At 46.6% G+C, this 20,564-nt stretch overlaps 1 protein-coding gene across 2 annotated transcripts in view; it reads right to left on the minus strand.

Annotated features, from left to right (window-relative positions):
- LOC138567597 (uncharacterized) overlaps positions 1–3,863 on the minus strand; it is a 153,180-nt gene extending 149,317 nt beyond the window's left edge. The window contains exon 1 of one of the 2 annotated variants that reach the window (XM_069645980.1): positions 3,713–3,863. In XM_069645980.1, the coding sequence (XP_069502081.1) occupies positions 3,713–3,736 (24 nt within the window). In that variant the 5' untranslated portion in view covers positions 3,737–3,863. The remainder of the gene's footprint in view (positions 1–3,712) is intronic. The other variant, XM_069645981.1, reaches the window with a different exon arrangement.
- Positions 3,864–20,564: the final 16,701 nt, after the last annotated feature.

Genomic DNA, 20,564 nt, shown 5'->3' on the forward strand with positions numbered 1-20,564 from the left:
AGGCGGTGTCGTCCTTTGTGAGAGGTCCTGGAGCGGTTCCAAGAGGGAGGCAAGGTTCTTGATAAACCTCCCGCAGTAGTTCACCATCCCCAGGAAGCTGCGCACCTCTGAGGGAGTGTCCAGGGCCCTGGCCTCACGAATGTCCTTGACTTTCTGTGGGTCTGGTGATTTGCCACCTCTGTGAAAAATGAACCCGAAGAACTCTATGCTCTCCTTCAAGAACTCACATTTCTCACGATGCAGGGTTAGTCCTGGCACAAATCCTCTCCAGCGCCTTCTCTAACCTGACCAGGCGTTCCATCTCCGCGAAGGCATACACCAGCATGTCATTGCTCAGGTTAATCACCGCTTTCAGTCCAGCAAGGGCGCCCCCGATTACATTCTGAAACACCTCCGTGGCCGAGGATAGTCCAAAACTCTGCCTCATATTGATATAGGCCATTGTGGGTGGTGAAGATGGTGATATACCGGGAACCCGGATGCAGCTCGAGCTGGTGGTAACCTGAACTTAGGTCTAGCTTTGAGAATACTCCAACTCCCCCACCATATCATCCAGCGTTGGCGTCACGTGGCGTTCCCTCTTGATGGCCAGGTTGGGCAGCCTCATGTCCATGCAAATGCATACCGCCCCCGGCTGTTTGGGTTTTGTCACCGACACCCACGGAGTAGGGCCCTCCACCGTCTCAGTCTATGAGATTTTGACGTTCCTGTTCCACCAGCGCCTTTAGATGAAAAAGAATGCGTCAGTGTTTCAGCACCGTTGGTCTCACCGATTCGTCGATGTGTGGGTATATCGGCCCACCTTTTAGCTTGCCTACCCCTTCAAAGAAACCTGCAAATCGCTTGGTGATGTTGTGGATGTCCGATTGGTACACTGAGAGCAAAGTACACTATAACCAGGGCCTCCGATGCTGCGCAACTCAGCAGAGTGCGGGCTGACATGGGTCACAAAGAACTTTGCCTTGATTGAGCGGTTGGCTTGCGTGATGGACGCTGTAAATACCCCTTGGAGGGGGAAGTGGATGATCTCCCCCAAATGAGTATATTTTGGCCTTGGTCTCGGCCAATGCTGGTGGTCCAGGCAGTGCCTCATAGTGTCGCGTGGCCATCACACACACTGATGCACCCGTATCATTTAGAACCGGCGTGGGTGTCTCACAGATGTCGACCACACACGTGGGCTGTCGACGCTTCTTCGAGCTGTAATCAATGTTCGAGATAAAGAAGACTTATTCCTCCTCCTCCTCAGCGATGTCCAGCTCTTTGAGATCCTGTTCCACGGCAGCCACGCTTTTCTATTTGCGCAGGCCTCTATTGTTAGATCTGCTTGGGCCTCTCGAGACAGTCCCTGGGTTCACTGACCGGCACATTCGGGCAAAATGGCCAGCTGTGCTGCATCGCCCACACACCCTCATCTTTGCAGGGCAGTCGACGGAATGTGGGAGAACGTACCCACCTTTCTAGCACTTTTGTGGCAAGTGACTTTCTGCAGTGGCTCTGTTTTCCTTTTCCTTTTAGTCTATCTTGGGCGCTGGGGCCCTTAGTTCGCTGTATGCCTGACAACGTAGGCCTCTTCGCTCTTCCCGGACTTGATTGCTGCATCCATTCTAGAGGCACGACTGTCAGCCAGTTCATATGCCCTGCCCATATGCAGGATTTGCGTCAGGGTGAGCCCTGGTTCGCAGAGCACCTGGCACAGTAGTTTACCTGAACTGCACCCTTGAATGAGCCGATTCCTGACCATCCCCTCTTCATTCTCCCACTGGCACGTGCTGGCCAGGTGCTGCAGTGTCCCGCAGAAACTGTCCAGAGACTCATCCTCATGTTGCCTCTCACCACACATTACAAATCGATCGAAGTCTCAGTTGGCCAGGGGCATAAACTATTCTTTGAGGGCATCTTTAACAGCCTGGTACATGACAGCAGGAGCGTTCAGTGATCCATAAATCCAATGGACTTCAGAACCGGCAGCATAAAGTAGGGTTGCTACCTTCGCATCATCCTCTGTCTCTCGTGGCCCTAAAGTACATCTCCAACTTCTTGACCCACAGAAGCCACTTTGCGCCCCGTTTCGATGGAGGGCCGGACATTCAAATGCTGGAATGGTCGCCAGTGTGCCCTGTTGTCTGGGAATAGGCCTGACAGGGGATTGCGCACCAAGAGCAAGTGGGTCCCCCCTACTTGAGCACCATCATTTTCACCCATGGCTGCAGAACGCACAGGCACCTCTCATGTCTACAGAGGCCACAAGTCCGCAACGGCGGGCAGCAGAAGACAGTCCCCACATAGGTGTCCGCACTGGGCCCAGTGCATGGCATGCCCACGTTTCACAGGATGATGGTGCAGGAAAAATGACCCCTTACGAGGGCAAAGATTGGTTGCAGGATTCCAGGCAGACGACGTACAGAGATGGGGCAAGGGTTCTACCAAGAGAAAATTATGAAAATACAGTCCATACCTAGGCTTTGCATCTGAAAGACAGCAGAAATACAGCCTTCCATATGCCTGTCCAGGTGCCAAAATTCCAGAAATATCCATCCATTAGCAGGATTGCCCACCAAACACAGGTCTTCCCCAGAAAATGTCTGTGGAAAACGAAACAGGGTCTTCCAACCACCTATCCAGGCTCCAAGCATGATGAATGTGCCAAAAGAAAATGCTTTTCACAAAAGCACAGCCATTTGCTTAAAATGGCAGTGATGGGTCAAAATATTGCCCTCAACGGCGCACGAGCACCCCGTGAGGGGCCGCTACCGTTAGGCACACGAAATGGCGGTCACACGTGCACCACGCGGGTGACGCGTCTATTGGGCACCAAGAAAATGCTTCGACATCGAACTTTCGATTTCGAAGTTCTCTCCCCACTCAGCGGCGTCCTTGTCGCCAGTGTTAAATAGTGGATACAGCCCCGGGTCCCCTCCGTAGTCAGGCCCCCCTGCCCCAGTACCTGAAAGAACTTGCAGACACAGGTCAGCTCACTACGGAGTCCCGGCGGCAACTGCCAAGCACAAGCTCTGTATATTACAACGCGCATGCGCGGCCTCGTTCCAGGTCACGCATGCGCACATCACTCCGTAACATCCAGGAGCTGCTTTTTGTTGCAGCTCATCAAATCTATATTTCGATCCCTGTTGACGTCTATGAATAGACTAAGCAATAACCGCACTGTAGAAAGAGAACACAGGACTCTGACCAGTGCCAGGAACAAGTACGCCAACTATACTAAATTCACAGCATTTTGTGAGTATACGTGTACTTGTTTTAACAGGTTTCACGTGAAAACATACCACAATTAATGGAGACATATTTTCTTAGCTCAACCATAATATTTCCATAATTATATTATTTCCTTATGGGGCACTGAGCATCCCAATTAAATGCGGCAAACAAAATTACTTAGTGCGTCAATTATCATTTAAAACAACAACCTAGAGAGAAACAGCACGGGACACATAGCAACAAGACAGCGAGTAAACGCATCAATGAGTACATGCAAAGTTCTGAGACCACGTGTATCTCTGATAACACAAGAACTGAACACACACAGTACTTCAAACACAGACAGCACTGAACGAACACAGATCATCAGAAACAAATACGTGTACATCACTGAGACTATAAACAATACCGAGAAAACGCACACAGCTCTCATAAAGCACATATATAAAACAATACCAGCAGTGTACACATGAATGACGCCCCGGACCCTCACCTGCTCGCAGCCCCCTGTTGCCATGCTGCACCAACTCCCTTGGTTATGGAAGCGGCAGCAGGTTTGGGGATCTCCGGCATGCGTGGGCAGGTACCCGAGAAGCTCCCGAAAAATGCATTCACCAGGCCTCCACAACTCCTGCTTTCCGGATATGACTACAGCCTAGTCTAGTTGTCAACACACGTCTGTATGTGAAATGAGAAAGGGGCGTGGCCAGCAAGTCCTAGGGGAGGGGCCAGGGAGGGATTGGGGCGGAAAACGGGCTGGAGAGACAGAGAATGTAACCTATCAAAGAGGGTTTATTTTGATGACGTGTTCGACTGGCTCGAACGGGATTATTATTTGGAGGTTTGCTGCTTTACAGTTGCCTTTTTTTCTTAATGATTTTAGGGCAAGACACAGAGAGGCTGAGGTTTTGTACTTCTCTTCATCACTGAACTGCCAACACAACAGTTTTATTAAAAGTGAACTCAAGAAAAAAACAGACAAAAGTATACCTTCAATGTGACCAATAGGTGTTTGGGTATATCATGAACAGTCTATACATATCTGCGTTGTGCATCCACTCCCTCTGCTTTGCTGCTGCTGCTGCTCAGAGGTTAAGTGGATGTTTTGCCATTACTGTGCATATTCAAACATTAAACTGTTGTGCTCAGTGGTGGAAGTGGAAAACGGAACTCTGGCTGCATCCTTTTAAAGATGGAGTGGGATGGTAGGAGTGGTGGGGGAGGGAGGCCTGCAGGGAGTAGGGGGAGAGGTGCAGGAGTGGCAGGTGTAGACATGGACGTCATTTAGGGGTCACCAGGGGTCGCACTTGCGACCCCTTAGGTCTCCCTTGCTACCCCTGTGGTATCCCTTGCAACAGCTAAAAAAAAAGATTTTTTTTTACAAATTGAAGCTCCTGGGCTGTGTGTGGGGACATCACGTGATCGCGGGAGCGTGGTCTCGCGAGATCTCGGCCCAACGTGATCTCGCGGACCCGCGCTCCGCGAGCGGGAACTCTTGGCGCCAGTAGGAGGCTGGTGGAGCGCCAGACAAGTCGGTCTGGACAGCGCTGCTCCTTATGAGGAGCCAATGTGACTGAAGGCCCAAGTCAATACCAGCTCACTTCCAGGGTGTAAGTCCAATGCCACAGGAGGCCTCCTGGGGGCCCTGGAAGTACACAGCGTGCAGTCAACTGCACACCCCGCTTCCAGTGCGGTTAACTGGAAAGCCCAGCCAAGACTGTGAGTACCCGCCCTGTCCCATCTCCTGGACTATTGCTACCCCGCGTTCTGTTGTTGAATAAAAACAGTTGTAACTACCTTGGGCGTCCTGTCGTCCTTTGAGGCCACAACACTGTGGCCAATGCCATGTGGCTATTTGAACTATGTCTTTCTGGAATTCGAGACAATAATTGCTAGACTCATTAAAGGTTTATTTCAGGCACACTTTAGGGGGTGAGTCACTGATTTAGTCTGTTCTTAAACATCTCAAATTCACAATGCAGACAAAATCCTCCAAAAAGCATTTAGAGTACAATAGGCATCCATTTCGGACTATGTATTTTGCTTTTCGCAAGTAGCAGTTATAGCATGTTTTTTTCTGGCAACACATATGGTGATCCATTCTTGTATGAAATGTATATTACGTTACAGTAATATTGTAACCATATTTTTCATAGTGTACATAGAAACAATGCTATATGATGCCACTTCCTGTTTTGTCAAGGGGTAAATGGTCATGTTCCATTGTTTCCTGTGATGCCACTTTGGGGTGGGGTCAAATGACATCACTTCCTTTGATGTCATCTGGGGGTCATGTGATGTCACTTCCGCTACCCCAGGCCTTTTGGTGAAATAACATCCCTGTAGGCAGGACAGTGCCAGGCAGGGCTTGGCCTTTGGTTTGCAATCTACCATGTCTCTTGTTGCTTTTTGACTAGTCTTCACATTGCCAGGAATAATAAACAAGCATTTGCGATGCCAACAGTTTGGGCTTTTGTGTAGGCATGGGAGGTCACTTGTCAGGTACTGTCGCAGTAGTATTAACTGGCCATTCATGGTAGCAGGGTCATAATGTTACAAGTACTTGTGCATCTAATAGCACCTGTGCACAAGCGAAAATTGTTGGCATTGCCAATGCTGGTTTCTAACAGGACTTCAGTGAAGGACACACAGAGTGCTTATAAATCGAGTGTCTGAAGGCAGACCAGGATAAGACATGTTTATTATACCAGTAGCAGGCTTACAGCAATTAAGTCATTAACTGCCAGAAGACTGCTTTGAAAAAACTCTGGCAGGCACTTTGAGTGCAATGTTTGATGATAAGGCTTTTGATTAAAGCAAGCTCAAAGAGTTCCCACGAGAAGGTGTTTTGGGAGGGAGGGGCAGGAACTGGGTGGGAATGGCCATAGGGATGGCCATGGGCACGCTATGGGTGGGCAAATAATCAAACACCTACAAACTGTGTCCCTCGGCATATGCAATTTCTCCCTAACGTTGTTCTAATGCAATAGTTTCAGCTTATAGGTGACGCAAGCACCACCTCATAGCCCAAACTAAAAAATAATGGCATAACAAATCAATATATTTATAAACAGAAATCTTTGATCCACTTTGGCCTGCCATCCCATGGCCACAATGGCAACCCCTATTCACCATGTACCTGTAAGCAGTAGGCGGCGCAGGCTACACGGCGGCAAGGCGCAGAGCCATGCTATTGAATGCACTAGGCGTTGAGGGCCAACGCGTATTTGCAAGCCTCACGCCTGAGCCAGTGGCCGGGGATGATGACGATGTGTTTAAGGAGGCTGTTAGAAGAATTGTCAAATGATTTGCCTGCAAGGAGAATATCGTCATGCACAGAATAAGGTTTTACAGCCGCAAACAAGAAGCGTCTGAACCAGTGGACGACTATGACCAAACTACACGAATTAGCCACACTGTGCAACTTTGGAAATAACGCTGAAGAACTGATCTGTGATATACTTACGGTACATACCAACAGCAGGAAGGTGCAAGACAAATCCATTGTAGAAAAAGAGTTACTGCTGGAAAAGGCGGTCGAGATAGCGAGGGCGGTAGAAGAGACTGCAGGTAGAAGGAAAGAATACGCAGGCGGACCAAGCCCTGCATAAGTTCAAGCTATAGCCTTCCGCGCCAAGAAGGAGAAACCAGTCGTTGACACAAGAGATGGGAAGTGGGCAAGGAAAGAACGATTGAAGTGCCACAGATGCACGAGCACCAAACATTTAGCCTTTGACAAGGGATGTCCCTCAAGAGACAAAGAATGCTCAGTGTGCAAGAAGATTGGGCATTTCTCAATTGTGTGCAGATGGCAAAGCAAAAATGTCAGCAATGTCAGTGCTGAGTGCAATGCAGAGAGGGAATCCTCCTCCAGCGATGAAGGGAGTCCCACAGTGTTAATGGTAAACGGCCCCCGAGCTCGGAGAGAAAAGCCCCACTGTGTCATCAAAATAAACAGCCTGGAAATGAGAGTCATGGCGGACTCAGGCTTAGACTTAACCATCTTTCCTCTTCGCACTTACAAAGAGATGATGGGCACAAAAACAGTCAAAGTCCTCAGCACCCGTCACAAGCCCACAGTATTTGGTGGTGCATCCATCGATCTGCTAGGTTACATCAAAGGAAAAGTGGAGTTTAAAGGGAGAGAAACCACTACAAGAGTATGCTTCAGTCAAGAAGGCCGAGCAGTCTTAGGGTGGGACGATCAGGCAAAGCTCAAAATCAAGCTTGACCCCAGTACAGAGGACCAAGTGTTGAAAGTCAGTACGAGAGGAGCGCCAGTTGTCAGGGAAGACTATCCAAAGCTATTCTCGGAAGGTCTGGGACAAATCAAAGGCTTCGTTCACAAAATACTGCTAAAGGCAAATGCGGTCCCGGTCAAGCACAAAGTAAGACCAGTAACAGCAACCACCAGAGATTCACTCAGAAACCAACTTGACAGAATGGTAAAAGAAGGCATCATTGAAGGAATCGAAGCATCAGAGTGGTTGAGCCCTGTCGTTCTTATAAAAAAACGAAATTCACAAGATTTAAGGGTATGCATTGATCTTCGCAGTCTGAACCTGGAAGTAATTTCAGACAGCTACCCCCTGCCAAGCATTAATGAGCCGATACTCATGATGAAAGAGGCCAAAGTGTTCTCCAAGTTAGACATGAGAGATGCCTATCATCAAATACTGTTGCACGAAAACTCCAAGCCATTGACCGCATTCATCACCGCGTTTGGCACCTACCAGTTCACGAAGATGCCCTTCGGTCTGTCATCTGCGGCATGATGGATGTGCTACTATGAGACAAAGAATGTGTCTTATTTTCAGGATGACATCCTAGTGTACGCTGCAGATGAACTTACGCATGATGCCACACTGAAGCTGGTCCTCGCCAAGCTACAAGAAGCTGGAGTTAAGCTGAGAACTGAAAAGTGCGTATTGAAAGCAAGTGAGGTTGAATACTTAGGGTACAAGATTTCATCACATGGCATAAGCCCCAAACAAAACCTACTGCAGGCAATAATCAAAGCCGACAAACAAGGATGAAGTGAGGTCATTCCTAAAACTAGCAGACTACTATAGCAAATTCATCCCCAAGTTTTCAAAACATTAGCGCCACTGCGAGACCTATTAAAAAAAAAAAGGGACAGAATTCACATGGCAAGAAACCCAGAAGGAAGTGGTAGAAAGTATCAAACAACACATATTGGAAGCACCGTGCCTGAAACCGTTCAACCATCATCACCAAAGATGCCAGCGCGTGCGGATTAGGAGCGGTCCTCACCCAAAGGAAAGGAGACGCAGAACACGTAGTGGCATTCACCTCCAAGGCCTTATCCACAGCTGAACAAAATTACTCTACAGTTGAAAAAGAAATGTTGGCATGGGCAGTTGAACATTTCAGAATGTACGTATTGGGCACAAAATTGAAACTAGTCACCGACCATAAACCCCTCATTCACATGCTCAGTCCAGGAGGTACAAAAGTGTCGACACCCAGGTTGGCACACGTAGCGGCCAAGCTGCAGGAATACACCTTCTAGATAAATCACATAGCGGGATGGAAAAATGCACAGGCAGACTGCATGTCAAGATTACCCGAAGACAAAGATAAAACCATCACCTTCCTACAGGAGGAATGCTTAGTGGCGTCCATCCAAGACCTCAAGGCCCCAAACTACCTTGAACTCAGCGAGAGACATTGGAATGAAGAAGATGGGAAAGATCCCACCTTGGTGAGAATCAGGGAATGGATCAGGAATGGATGGCCAGATGAAAGGTCAGTGCCAAAAGGTATGAGGCCGTACTGGAAAGTGGCAGAGGAAGTTTCAGAGGCGGATGGGCTAATCATGAAAAATGACCAAGTGATACCACCAACGGGGATGAGGAAAATCATTCTGTGCAGAGCCCACGCAGGGCATCTAGGGAACACCATGACGCGGTGAAGAGTGAGAGAGGCATACTGGTGGCCCTCCATGGATCAGGAAATTTGCACAATGATTGAGAGATTCCATGAGTGTCTCAACAGTGATAAACGCCTGAAAGTCAGGCAGGCCCCCATGGTTCCCACGGGGATCCCCGAAGCAGTATGGTCGAAAGTGGGACTGGACTTTATCGGTCCACTGGAGGCAATGATGCCTGAGCATCGGTACAGTATAGTACTGGTGGACTATTTGTCAAAGTGGGTGGAAGCAGAGTTTGTTCCCAACATCACGACTGCCACCGTGATAGAAGTTCTCACATCTATCTTTCAGAGGGAGGGTCTCCCCAGCGAATTAGTAACAGACAACAGAGTACGCAGAATTGGGGGACTTTTTTGACGTCACTCTTAGACCTCCGCGACTCAAAATTAAAATACCAGCTTTTCTTTGTCGCAATGATGCGTGCAGAGAACGAAGACACAGAGTTCCCCTACTTCGTTTGTCAGAGATGAGGAAAGAGGAATTCTGCACACATCTATTACTGCGCCACACACAAGGTTCAAGTAACAATCAGAACCATTTTTATCTTTTTTGCATATATTTTAATTGTGGCCCATAGTGATAACACGTGTTTCGGCACCCTTGTCGTGCCTTTTTTTCAAATTTGGGCAGTAAAGTTGGTAAAAGTTACTATATTCGAGAATATATGTCAACAAAACAAAATCATAATAATTTCCACAAATTTTCGCAATACAAAATAAACATATTAGTCATCATATGTATTACATTTTGTTTCCCCAATAAAAATAGATAATTTCAAACAGTTAGAACAGTAGATGATTCACAAAGGAAAAATTATAAATTATGAAAAGGTTCATATGGTATAAAATGTTAGCACATACCATCATGGCGGCCAGTTGTGGTGTTGATACATGAGCAATGAAATGTATTCCGAGAGAAAAGAGTTGGAAAGGGAATAAAAGGGGGGGGTAAGGGTAGGGGAGAGACATTATGATAAAACAAAAAAGAGAAAAAACAAGAGAAAAAACAACAACATGTAAGGGTGGAGTTAGGGCAACTTATAATTAAAAAAAAGTAATATTCATGCTACTGAAAATAAATATACAAGTTATTTCTAAATAAGGCTTACCTATCGTTTGGTGTTCGAAAAGCCCTCTAATGACGTATTTGAATAAATGAAAAGAGAGTCCCATCAGACTCGTAGGTCTTCCTGGTGCTTGTAGCAGTAAAGACAAATGGGGGGTATATGTTAGTTTCCCTTTGTATGCTGCCAGTTTGCATTTGTTATATATCTGAGCTACGATATGTACGGTAAATGCATTTGTTGTGTTGAAAATCTACTTTTAAACAATGTGGGTTTTTAAAAACATTGCGTAGTAATTAGTTCTGTTTTAACATGCAGTCACTGTAGACAAATTATATTACATTATCTTAAACCTGTTTTGTTTAGGCATAGTTATTCAGCACAGAGAAAAACCATCAGCTGGTTGGATCCGCCTTTTCTCTGTGCAGATCTAAACTTGATTGGAAATGCGAATGGGTGGTCTTGCGCTATCCGTTAGGGCTTACCTACAAAATCAGGTTTCTGGCATCACGTGTCGTGTCCCTTCTGAGAGGTTGCTTGGATTGCCGTGAAGCGTATATGTATTGTAGCCATGGCAACCCAGTTGTCCTACTTTCATTTCTGTTATGGTACTGCCGTCGGCCATTGATTGGGATGGATTTCCCTCCACAGATCTAGTTTACGTTGTTCTATGATAGAGTAATTTCTTGTCAGCACTATTTGCTTAGTCTTAGACATTAGTCTATGACAAATACGAGCCGTGAGAGATTGGGTGATAATGACGATTAGACTCATCTATTTTTAGTGTGGTCACGTGTATCCTTGTTCCCAAAGCCTCATGGGGACTGTAGTTCCCAATGCTGGTTTTGGATTTGAATCGAGCCGTGAGTGCTTAGGTGGAAAAGATGAGTCAACTCCTCTATTTTTAACATGGTCAAGAGTATCCTTGTTCCCAAAGCCTCATGGGGACTGTAGTTTCCCAATGCTGGTTTTGGGTTTGAATCATTTGCCTTCACTTATTTTGGACATAATTAATATATGAAGAAAGCACTTTGCTTGTGAACAACAATATTTACAAATTGTCCAACATCGCATTATCAACAACAATATACCTTTTACATGGAAAATATATTCGCAAAGTATTATATTACACTCCTGATTTCTAATTTTCTAAATATATGTGTTGGCTATTCTCCATAAGTTATCATGCTGGTTTTGGGTTTAAGTAATTTGCCTTGATTTGTGCGAACATAATTAATACATGAAAACAGCATTACAGGTTGTTCAACTTCGCAATATCTGCATAAGTATACATGTTACATAGAAAATGTGTTCGCAAGGCATTGTATTAAAGTTCTGATTTCCAGTTTTCTATCATGAAATATTTCTTGTTGCCATGGTTGCTTACAAAAAGTTAGACATCTCATTGTCTGTGTTCAAACCGGTTTCTATACATCTGAAATAGTTTATTAGTTTAGCTTCTTCCTGGCGTCGTCGTAATTTTTGATTTCCACCTCTGCGTCCCAAGGACACCTTCCTGAGACCAATACATTTTATGTCTTGCTTATGGTCCATCTGATGAAATCTCTGCCAATGTTCAGCCATTGGTAGATTTCTATCTTGGCTTCCAATTACTGCGAAGTGCTCTCAGATTCTGATGCGAAGTTCACAGATCGCGCTGCCTATGTAGATTTTTCTGCAAATGCATATAATTGAATAGATCACGTACTTTGTACGGCAGTTTATTTGTTCTTGTATCTTGATTTTGATCCCATTTTCGTTCTTGAAATTGTCTGTCATGGTAACCGCAAGCTTACACATAGTGCAAGTTCCACATTTTCGGTTTTTGTAGCCAATTTTCTGGTCTTTCTTCATTGTCGTCCGGTAATAGAGAAGGGCTAAGGCGCAGTTTTAAAATTCTCGCCCGTCGATAGACTATTGAGGGGTGGTCCTGTATCAGTGGCCCGATATGTGGGTCCAATTTAAGCAGGCCCCAATGTCTTTTGAGGGTTTTCTTGATCAGTTGATTGTTGGCACAGAAAGTTGTGATGAATTGTACCTCTTTCCCTTGAGTTGGTTTGTTTCGTTGTATAAGTGTTTGTGATCTTGGTGTTTGATGCACCTTGTTATAGGCTGTTTTAATACTTGTTCCAGAATAGCCTCTTGCTTTAAATCTAGATTTATAGTTATTCAGCACAGAGAAAAACCATCGGCTGGTTGGATCCGCCTTTTCTCTGTGCGGATCTAAACTTGATTGAAAATGCGAATGGGTGGTCTCGCGCTATCCGTAAGGGCTTACCTACAAAATCAGGTTTCTGGCAACACGCGTCGTGTCCCTTCTGAGAGCTTGCTTGGATTGCCGTGAAGCGTATATGTATTGTAGCCACGGCAACCCATTTGTCCTACTTTCATTTCTGTTATGGTACTGCCGTCGGCCATTGATTGGGATGGATTTCCCTCCACAGATCTAGTTTATGTTCTATGATAGAGTAATTTCTTGTCAGCACTATTTGCTTAGTATTAGACATTAGTCTATGACAAATACGGGCCGTGAGAGCTTGGGTGATAATGACGATTAGACTTGTCTGTTTTTAGCGTGGTCACGTGTATCCTTGTTCCCAAAGCCTCATGGGGACTGTAGTTCCCAATGTTGGTTTTGGATTTGAATCGAGCCGTGAATGCTTAGGTGGAAAAGATGAGTCAACTCCTATTTTTAACGTGGTCACGTGTATCCTTGTTCCCAAAGCCTCATGAGGACTGTAGTTTCCCAATGCTGGTTTTGGGTTTGAATCATTTGCCTTGACTTATTGTGGACATAATTAATATATGAAAAAAGCACTTTGCCTGTGAACAACAATATTTACAAATTGTCCAACATCGCATTATCAACAACAATATACCTTTTACATGGAAAATATATTCGCAAAGTATTATATTACACTCCTGATTTCTAATTTTCTAAATATATGTGTTGGCTATTCTCCATAAGTTATCATGCAGGTTTTGGGTTTAAGTAATTTGCCTTGATTTGTGCGAACATAATTAATACATGAAAACAGCATTACAGGTTGTTCAACTTCGCAATATCTGCAAAAGTATACATGTTACATAGAAAATGTGTTCGCAAGGCATTATATTAAAGTTCTGATTTCCAGTTTTCTATCATGAAATATTTCTTGTTGCCATGGTTGCTTACAAAAAGTTAGACATCTCATTGTCTGTGTTCAAACCGGTTTCTATACATCTGAAATAGTTTATTAGTTTAGCTTCTTCCTGGCGTAGTCGTAATTTTTGATTTCCACCTCTGCGTCCCAAGGACACCCTCCTGAGACCAATACATTTTATGTCTTGCTTATGGTCCATCTGATGAAATCCCTGCCAATGTTCAGCCATTGGTAAATTTCTATCTTGGCTTCCAATTACTGCAAAGTGCTCTCAGATTCTGATCCGAAGTTCACAGATCGTGCTGCCTATGTAGATTTTTCTGCAAATGCATATAATTGAATAGATCACGTACTTTGTATGGCAGTTTATTTGTTCTTGTATCTTGATTTTGATCCCATTTTCGTTCTTGAAATTGTCTGTCATGGTAACCGCATGCTTACACATAGTGCAAGTTCCACATTTTCTGAAGCCTAGTCTCGGTTTTTGTAGCCAATTTTCTGGTCTTTCTTCATTGTCGTCCGGTAATAGTGAAGGGCTAAGGCTCAGTTTTAAAGTTCTCGCCCGTCGATAGACTATTGAGGGGTGGTCCTGTATCAGTGGTCCGATATGTGGGTGCAATTTAAGCAGGCCCCAATGTCTTTTGAGGGTTTTCTTGATCAGTTGATCGTTGGCACAGAAAGTTGTGATGAATTGTACCTCTTTCCCTTGAGTTGGTTTGTTTTGTTGTAGAAGTGTTTGTGATCTCGGTGTGTGATGCGCCTTGTTATAGGCTGTTTTAATACTTTTTCCAGAATAGCCTCTTGCTTTAAATCTAAATTTAATCTAGATCCCCAAGCAAATGGACTTGTGGAGGGAGCCAATAGGTTTATTAAATGAGCCATCCAACTGGCGACTGCTTCAGGGATGGATCCCCTCAAAAAGGTCAAAGAGACCACAGCGGCTCACAGGCTATCACCCAACGGGATCACCCAAATATCCCCATTTCGCATGTTGAGAGGGAGGAGAGCAGCGTCCACACTAGTGCCTCCCTGGTTGGCCAGAGTAAGAGAAGATGAAGTAGATATGTCGGAAGTAGTATGGAGATAGAGAACAGTAAGGCACGCATGAAAAGGGGAGCAACAGCAGAAGCACAGCCCAAGGTCGAGAAGTAAAAGGTGACTGGATTAAAATATGTCTACCAACCAAGGACCAAATGACTGGCTCTAAGTTCAGTCAACCAATAAGTGGAACCAATAGAGGAACCAACCACGTCCTCACCCAAGATGATCGCACATGGAACATGGAGAGAGTAGCCATGTTTGAGAAGCGTCGGGAAGGAGAAAACCCACAAGAGGAACCCAACACCCATGAAGACCAGACAGAGAGACTGGGCTTGAACAAGAACTGGAAGCAGGAGTGGGAGAGTTCACGGCGGGAGATGTTGAAAGAGATGCACCCGAAGCCATCCAGGGAACTGGTCAGGTACTGGACACCAGCAGCGAGAAAGCAGATAGGCCGAGAAGAGAATGCAGCAGACCGGTGAGATACAAAGACTGTTATGCAATAAACTGTTCTGCATTATCAAGGGGAGGTGTGTAGAGATATCGCGAGACCCCCAGTCTTGCAAGATCTCGCCCGATCATGGAAGTGAAGGGCTCCAACGTGCGCAAAGCGCCAGAAGCCGGAGCAGAGGGCACGGAGCAGGTTGAGCTCCCGGTGCTCCTCTTATTGACTGTGATAAACTTTGTTATAGACATTTTGCCACCATTTACATCCAGCATAACAGAGGGCCTGTAGCCCCTGAGTTCATAATCGTTTTGTGTAAGCTGCAATGTCAAGCTGTCATTGGAACAACATTAAAGAGGTCCAACCAGCACTCCAGGTCTCCTGCGTATTAATTTAAAACAGAATGGCCATAACGATTAGCATTGTCATTGGCAGTCAATGGATTGGTACATAACTAAACACCCTCAAGCTGTGGGTCCCTCCTTACATGTCATCTCTCTACTAACTGTCCTCCAGTGCAATAGTTTCAGTGTACAGCTAAAACTTAAAATAGACTGAAGCAAAACTAAGGTTAAAAGCAAAGCTTTCTGTCCCATTGCCCCGCTGGTCCTTGGCTGCCTTGGTCCATCGTCCCTGCTCCTTGGCTGCTCTGGTGAATCACTCATCTCTGATCCTTGGCTTCCTTGAAAGTTGCTCCTTGTCACTCATTTGGTCTTTAACTCCCTGATAAAGCCCCGGGAAAACAACCAGAAGCGAAATGCTTCAATTTTCTGTGTGCTTTTGCTGCTTAAATATGAACTTTCAAAGCACAAAAATCCCATTCTTGCATGGCGTGTCCATGCAATCAAATTCGGCATTGATTTAAGAAAGATGTGGTAACAATAACCACTGTGACGATTCATGGGATCTGGCCACTTCTCCCCAGGAGGGAGCCATTCTCTGTGAGGCTAGGGCGGCGAGGCCGCTACCCAATAGTTCCCCTACAAGTGGTTGGAAGCAGGACCTCACAGGGAAAGATTCCCCCTCCTGGGGATAAGTACTCCTGTTCCATGAAGGAACTCCTAAACCCCTTTTTCCTTGTGACCAAGTCCCTGTCAGAAATCTCTGATAACACTACTGTCCGTTATGGTAATGTCTGTTCAGTTTTTGATCCACTAATTATGATGACCCAGATGAAGAAGAGCCAAAGAAACCTGCAGAGTAATAACAGGTTGCCATTCCATACTACTGAAGAGAGGGTCCCTGGAATGCCCCTCTGGACCCCCATAAGCATGACAGCCTGAAGAGCCAGAAATGCAAGATGCCATTCACTGTTTGGCCAGCCCCCAGGAGGGCCAGTGACATCCACATATGCAAACAAATATTCTCTCAGACAACCATTCAGACCTTATCCAACTGACGTCTTCCTGGATACAGGTGCCTCATTGGTTATGGATGCAGATGCCTTACTGGACCTGATCGACTAATGAAAAATATTTAGCTGTGCTGACGTCATTAGAGACACCACGACATAGTAACATTAGCCATGAAGCAAACTCGCATCCATGCACAAAGTTACACAGACACACACGAAGAACATGCTTACACAGTTCTGTAGATAGAGGACAGATACATATACATACTATCAAAAGCCTTTAGTATTTTCTCTCATTAGCCTAATGCAGAAACACAAGGAGTGCAGAGCAAGCTTGCAGACGCTTATTGCAACTAACCACATGGAACTACAGGATCATATAAGAGACCTGGAAGAGTCAAAATACTACTAACCTATAAGAAGAATTGCACAATATAGACATATAGCAATTATAGTATAACTATAGTGGAATTACATGAAGCCACAGGCCTCTGGACGAGAGACAAAGAAAAGCAGAATTAGGCTGCAGGAAGCACCAAGCCAGGGCTCGGAGCCAAGGTCGGAGAAAAGCAGAACATTCCTAAGCCTCAGAGATGAGGATCAACCTGCAAAATAGCAGAAGAAATCCTCACTAACTGCAGACCAGAAAACTACATTTTGCAGTCTTCACCCGCGTGGTGCAGCCGAGCCTAACAACGGCCCTTTACTCAGCAAAGCAGACACAAAGTGACACATGTGTTTTACAATGTTGCAACCCGGCAGGCATTCTCAAAGGCAAAGCGGTTATACTGATGGTAACAGTGGGGACACACAGGGCCTCATTACGCGGTATGTATGCGGTAAGGGATTACTGGCACCGGTAAGGGCACCGGTGCCGGTAATCCCTTACCACCCTATTCCGTTAAGGGACATCAGAGCTAATAACGGTACCGCAAATGGGGGCTCGAATGGGAATGGGGAATGGTTCCCGGAATGGGGACTTACTGGGTCCTCCAAGGTTGGAATGACCCGGTAAGTCCCTATTTCGGGAACCCGGACCCGGAATGCGGTAAGGGGGTAGCCATGGCGCTAATAGCACCATGGCTACTGCCTACCGCGTAATGAGGCCCACAGTCTTTCTAATCACCTTGAGACGGTGCACAGAGCGCTGAGAAGGGGAGACCAGCTCCAGCCAATCTGGGAGCACAAATCCAGGGGTGGGTGGCAAAGGGCAAGGGCCAATGGTAATCCTGCAACAATGTAATAGATTGTTTCTGGGGAAGGTTCAGTCAAGTCATCTGACATGAGCGGGCCAGTTAGCTAACATCTATATGTGTCAGCTATATGTAATACTACCCCAACCACCCAATCATGCATGCTCTTAGGTTTTTGGGGAAGAGCACAGACATGGGACGCCAGACCTCGACAAAAGTCCCTGACACAGGCTCAGGAGCTGTGATTGCTGGAGAATTCTGATTTTCCTGTATGATCCCTGTCTGTTATGGAAAATAAAGGACAGTTGTAACTTGCCCTTGGCTGAGTCGTCCGTCTGTATACCGGGGGAGGGTTTGTTGATCCCTGTGTGCTCTGAACGGTGAATGCGTGGTGTGAACCCTGGTCCTCTCTCATATACCTATACAATTGGATGGTTCACTGCGCCCGTTCGCCATAAAGCCGCCTCTTCCGTTGCATTGCCTGGAGTGCTGTGAGGCACGATCTAGAGCGTGAGACCACACGGGAAGTGCACCCCGTGCTGAGGCCGTCAAGAGCCATCGTGGAAATATCCTGCCCGCGGTCAGTGAGGCGCCCAGCCGACCAGAAGGGCAGTGTTGCAGTTTTGGGGAGAGCTGGTGGCCGAGCAGAATCAGTGGATCAAGGAGTGTAAGTATTGACTCATCCACACAGCAATTGATGGTGGGTGGTAAAGAAATAGGTGTGGGGTGGTGATGAGTATTGTCGAGTATTGCGAAGTATAGTAAAGAAAGGAGCGAAGGTAGATGTCATTTGTTCGTGGTTAGGGAACATTCGATCTTTGAGGTAAAAGGTTCAGGCGGTTAGCCTAGACTATTGACTTTGGGTACGAATGACTGAAGCTATGTAAATATTGGATTTCCTATGGATTGGGAGTTTTAGCTCGGGTCATGGATGATGGTATCCCCATGTATAGGGCTTAGCAAATGGGAGGCGTGGCCTGCGCAGAAGCGGTGAGATGCGGCTGAGTGTAGCTCACGCCGAGATCCTGACTCAATCCTGCAAACAGCAATCATAACAACTTAATACTGCATTGTAACACACCTCAAGGTGGGGAAAACGACCGCCCCCACCCAATGAACCTTACCCTGAAGAAAATTGGAGCAGAATAGCCGGGAAATTCGCAGGGGAACTGGAGCCCACCCCGCACCTCAAGATGGCCACTGTGGCGTGTGGAAGTGAGCTGCAATGCAGCCTGTGAGGGATGCCAGCCTATCCAGCCAATAGGGCGCAGCTTTCCCTTGCGGGCTATTGGGTGTTTTCTGCCGTGGTGCACCCTGGCTGCTGCCAGTGGAGTGTTGCAGTGACCTGCAGTGGACCCCCGCAGGCCTGATCCTAATGTCGGAACATCAAGGCGGACCAGAGTGCCTGAGGTGCCTGCCGGAGCACCGCCGTGCGGGCTGCTCCCAGAACCCACGACTTGAGAACAGAAGCAGGGAAGATCCTCCGCCTGACTCCTGGCAGCCCGGGAGTTGAGGAGCAACCTACAACTCCACCCCCACTGTTAGCGGTCTGAAACCTACCCAGCAGGACACTGGACCTGCGTCCCTCAATTGTGAAATAATGTGGTGAGTGGCTTTTTGGCTGCTATACTGGAGCCCCATAACTGCACAGATCCCTGTGAGGCCAATTGTGGCATTGAGCACCTGTGGGGAGGGCCTGGATCTAGACGTGGTAGACCCAGGTGGAATGCATACCCACCCTGCTCCTGAACACCAGCTACATACTGCCCACTGTGCCCCAGTTTATGGATCCGGATCACGTAACCACCATGCCCCACATACACTCATCGGGAGGCCCAGGAACCTGTGTTACTAGCCGGCCCCTGCCGTATAGGACCTTTGGTGCACTTACCTACCGCAGTTAGATTGATGAAGGCATGGGTAAACATGCAGGCATACACTTTTTGAAATAGACAGTGAACGCCTCCAGACTTGGAGCCCCTGGCCCTACATTGTACCCTACAGCAGTAGTGACCCGCATGAGGTGCCCAGACCCCTGGAAAGGAGGCCACCAGTCTGCGGAACCCTCTACCACTCAGAGGCCCCATCGCCCTGGGGGCCCACCTACTGCATACTGCCACCACGCTGCCGCTTCACAAGCAGAATCACTACGCCGGCACCAGATGAAGTAACACCTGGTAACATACTACAAGTGTTACGAAATCATCCCAACAGTGGGATAGGACACTGTGGACATAACCCTCACATGAATATACCACATAATGTTGCCTACCAAGTGCAAAACCAAACCAATGACCATGGAATCATTTGTTGTCCAGGACAAAAACAGTACCCCCACGCAAGCCGAAAGCAAGGGCCAGCAACAGCCCCCCGCAACTCTACTGGAACCACAAGAAAATCAGGTCATTGCAGCTATAGTGGCCCTACGCTCGTCCCTGGAAACAAAGATAGATGAGGTCAAAATCAACATACAGCTACTACAGCAAGATGTCAGACCGCTAGCTCAAAGAGTCATGTCAGCCAAAACGCTCCTGAAAGAAACATCAGACTCCACCAGGTGCCTAGAAAAGAGGGTCAAGGAACTTGAAAAACGGAACACCACATTGGAATTACGTGCGGAAGATGCAGAGGGCAGGTCATGAAGAAATAATATGCAGGTAACTTGGTAAACCGGTGGCAATTGAAGCACAAGACCCTACCTCTTAAGTAGAAAACCTGCTGCTCCAAGAGATTGGGCCAGGCAAGCTCTTGCAGGGATTTCCTATTGAAAGGGCACACGATTTCCCACAAAAAAAAAACTACTGGGTCACACCCTCGACCAATGATCACCAGGATCCTCAGCTTTAGTGATAGACATGTCTTTCTACAATACTCTCGAGACGGAGGCAAAATAACACGTGGCAACGCGAGGATCGCCATCTAACCGGGCTATACACCAACAGTCCAAAGGGCCAGGAACTCCTTTATACCAATAAAAGCAAGACTAAGACACTTGGGACTCAAGTACATGCTCCTATATCCTGCAAGACTCAAAATCCTTTATAAAGGTAAGACACGTTTCCTAGAAAGCCCAGATGCCCAGCCATGTGGATAGACCACAATGATCTCTCCAACAAGAACAATGCAGACCCATGATAACCAAGATACACAACA

The sequence above is a fragment of the Ambystoma mexicanum genome, chromosome 2p (assembly GCF_040938575.1).
Source record: "Ambystoma mexicanum isolate Mex_15411 chromosome 2p, UKY_AmexF1_1, whole genome shotgun sequence".
In the NCBI taxonomy this organism is placed as follows: Eukaryota; Metazoa; Chordata; class Amphibia; order Caudata; family Ambystomatidae; genus Ambystoma; species Ambystoma mexicanum.